This window comes from Arachis stenosperma, chromosome 9 (assembly GCF_014773155.1).
Source record: "Arachis stenosperma cultivar V10309 chromosome 9, arast.V10309.gnm1.PFL2, whole genome shotgun sequence".
Taxonomy (NCBI): Eukaryota; Viridiplantae; Streptophyta; class Magnoliopsida; order Fabales; family Fabaceae; genus Arachis; species Arachis stenosperma.
The window spans coordinates 11,791,906-11,794,949 of record NC_080385.1 but is presented as its reverse complement, the minus strand read 5'-3'; the positions used below and the strand labels follow the sequence as shown (position 1 = coordinate 11,794,949).

Here is a 3,044-nt window from a genome sequence, read left to right as displayed (position 1 = left end):
GCATCCATAAACGACAAGTACTGGTACCCTGAGCTAGAGTCTACTAGGGTATCAATATTGGGAAGTGGGTATGGGTCTTTAGGACACGCCTTGTTCAGGTCAGTGTAGTCAACGCACATCCTCCACTTGCCGTTTTATTTCTTGACCAGCACTACATTTGCCAGCCATGCCGAATACTTGACCTCTTTGATGAAGCTGGCTTCTAAGAAGGCTTGTACTTGCTCTTCCACCACTTGAGCCCGTTCTTGTCCGAGCTTCCGTCTTCGTTGCTACACAAGTTGCGATCCGGGGTATACTGAAAGCTTGTGGGACATGGGTTCGGGATCTATTTCTGGCATGTCGGAGGCTTTCCAGGCGAAGAGGTCGGAATTTTCTTGAAGGAGCTTTATAAGATTTTTCTTCAAATCTTATTTCAGGTTGGCTCTTATGTTGGTATTTTTTCCTTCCTCTTCTCTGACCTGTACCTCCTCAGTTTTTCCCCTGGGTTATTGTCGCAACTCTTCTTTGGCTCGGACTCCTCCGAGCTCAATGGTGTGCACCTCCTTGCCTTTTTCCCTCAGGTTCAGACTTTTATTGTAGCATTTTTTTTCCAATTTCTGGTCTCTCCAGATGGTTGTTATTCCCTCTGGTGTTGAGAATTTCATGCAAAGATGAGGGGTGGACACCACTGCCCCGAGCCGATTTAGGGTAGTTCTTCCGATTAAGGCATTGTAGGCTGATCCTACATCGAAGACTATGAAATCGATGCTAAGAGTTTTGGATTTCCCCCATTTTCTAAAAGTTGTGTGGAGGGGTATGAATCCTAGTGGTTTTATTGGTGTATCCCCTAGTCCATACAAGGTGTTAGGGTAAGCTCTTAACTCCTTTTCTTCCAACCCCAGCTTATCGAACGCTGGCTTGAAAAGGATGTCGGCCTAGCTCCTCTAATCTACCAGGATTCTGTGAAGATGGGCGTTGGCAAGAACCATAGTTATCACTACTGGATCGTCGTGTCCAGGAATGATTCCTTGCCCATCCTCTTTGGTGAATGAGATGGTGGAAAGGTTGGGAGCCTCACCCCCGATTTGGTAGACTTTCTTTAAGTGCCTCTTGCAAGATGACTTTGTGAGGCCGCCTCTCCCGAATCCTCCCGAGATCATATGTATATGTCTTTCCGGGGTCTGGGATGGTGGGTCCCTTCGGTCGTTGTCATCTCGCTTTCTTTTTCCATGATTGTCCGACCTTTTCACGGGATATCTATCAAGCCGACCTTCCCTAGCCAGCTTTTCTATCACATTTTTAAGGTCGTAACAATCATTCGTTAAGTGACCATATATCTTATGATACTCACAATAGTCGCCATGACTCCCCTCCTTTTTTATTTTTGACGGGTCTAGGGGTGGTAACCTTTCGGTATAGCAAATTTCTCTGTATACATCAACTAGGGAAACACTTATGGGAGTATAGGAGTGATATCTCCTAGGCCTTTCAGGGCTGACTTTCTCTTTTTTCTTGGGCTCTCTTTCTTTCTCCTTCGATGAGTGAGAGTGCCCAGGTCGCCAGTTTGGCTCTCATAGTCTGGCATTTTTCTCCATGTTGATGTACTTCTCAACTCTTTCCTGTACATCACTCAAGGAGATCGGGTGCCTTTTCGGTATGGACTGGGAGAAGGGACCTTCCCTGAGTCCATTCACTAGGCCCATGATTACTGCCTCTGTGGGCAGGTCTTGAATCTCCAAGAACGCCTTGTTGAACCTTTCTATATAGTCCCTCAAAGGTTCTTCGACCTCTTGTTTTATTACCAGGAGGTTCGATGCGTGCTTTACCTTGTCCTTCTGGATTGAGAATCGCATCAAGAACTTTCGCAAGAGGTCGTCGAAGCTAGTGACCGACCTTGGTGGAAGACTGTCGAACCACTTCATCGCTACTTTCGTCAAGGTAGTCGGGAAAGCTTTACAGCAAGTAGCATCAGAAGTGTCGGCCAGGTACATCCGACTTTTAAAGTTGCTTAAATGATGCTTTGGATCTGTAGTCCCGTCATAGAGGTCCATATCAGGGCTTTTAAAGTTTCTCAAAACTTTTACCCTCATTATGTTCTCACTGAATGTGTCTTCTCCTCCCAAGGGAGAATCTTCTCGGTCGCTACGGGAGCTTCGAATTTTGAGAGCGGACTCCAGTCTTAAGAGCTTTTTTTCTAGCTCTTTTCGTCGCTCTATCTCATTTCTCAAGTTCCTCTCTGCTTCTCACTATCGTTCTAACTCCTGCGCCAGCTACTCCAGGCATCCTTGGTGGCCGTAGAACAATCCCATGAAGTCGGTTGCATGGGGCTGTCCTTCTTTTCCTGATTTGCGCCCTTCAGAAGAGTTTGCCTTTGGGTCCTTTAACCCAGAGGTACCTTCTCTATGCTGGTTGTTCACCCCTTGATGAGGGGCTATGTCCGAATCGTTGTTTCCAATGCCTAAATTCTCGTGCTCAGAATCGGACGCTGTGTGACCATCTTTGGATGAATTGTCCGCCATTACTGGTTGATCTCTTGGGTCCCCGGCAATGGCGCCAATGTTACGATGGGTAACCGGAGATTAGTGGGCTAGACTCGTTGGGTTGGCCCAATCGTCTAAAGGAGGGAGCCCTTTGACTAGGTTGGCGTCTGGGAGCCTCCGTCTGACTTGTGTGTGTGAGAGAGAATGGATGGTAGTACCTGCAAAGACACTCTGATGCCTAAGTCAGCAAGGGTCTAAGCAAGTTTGGAGAATATTGGAACTTAGGAATACCTGAGGGGCGTCAGTGTATTTATAGTGGTGAACCAATAACCACCGTTGGAGTAGTTCTACCTTTTAAGGAGGATAACCGTCTCTTTATCATAGGAAAGTTGAGATATGGCTCCTGGAAGTAGGTTGAGAGATTTTAGGGACAGTTACTTATTTGAATAAGTGTTATCTTGCCAGCTAGCTCTCGTTCCCGACTTCCTCAGGGGGAGCTTGTGTTGAATCCAACCTCTTGTGAGGAGGTCGATTACGGGGGAGACCAATCTATGGATTGGGCTTTTTTTTATCTTATTTGGTCCT

The 3,044-nt window shown here is 46.6% G+C and overlaps 1 protein-coding gene across 1 annotated transcript; it reads right to left on the bottom strand.

The window, feature by feature from the left end:
- Nucleotides 1–1,550: 1,550 nt before the first annotated feature.
- On the bottom strand, nt 1,551–2,069 carry LOC130949059 (uncharacterized). The gene has a single exon (XM_057877888.1). The coding sequence runs from the start codon at nt 2,067–2,069 to the stop codon at nt 1,551–1,553; it is 519 nt and encodes a 172-aa protein (XP_057733871.1).
- Nucleotides 2,070–3,044: the final 975 nt, after the last annotated feature.

Bases quoted from the DNA above. Each gene is read 5' to 3' on its own strand.
- LOC130949059 (XM_057877888.1), bottom strand. From the start codon at position 2,069: ATGAGGGTAAAAGTTTTGAGAAACTTTAAAAGCCCTGATATGGACCTC.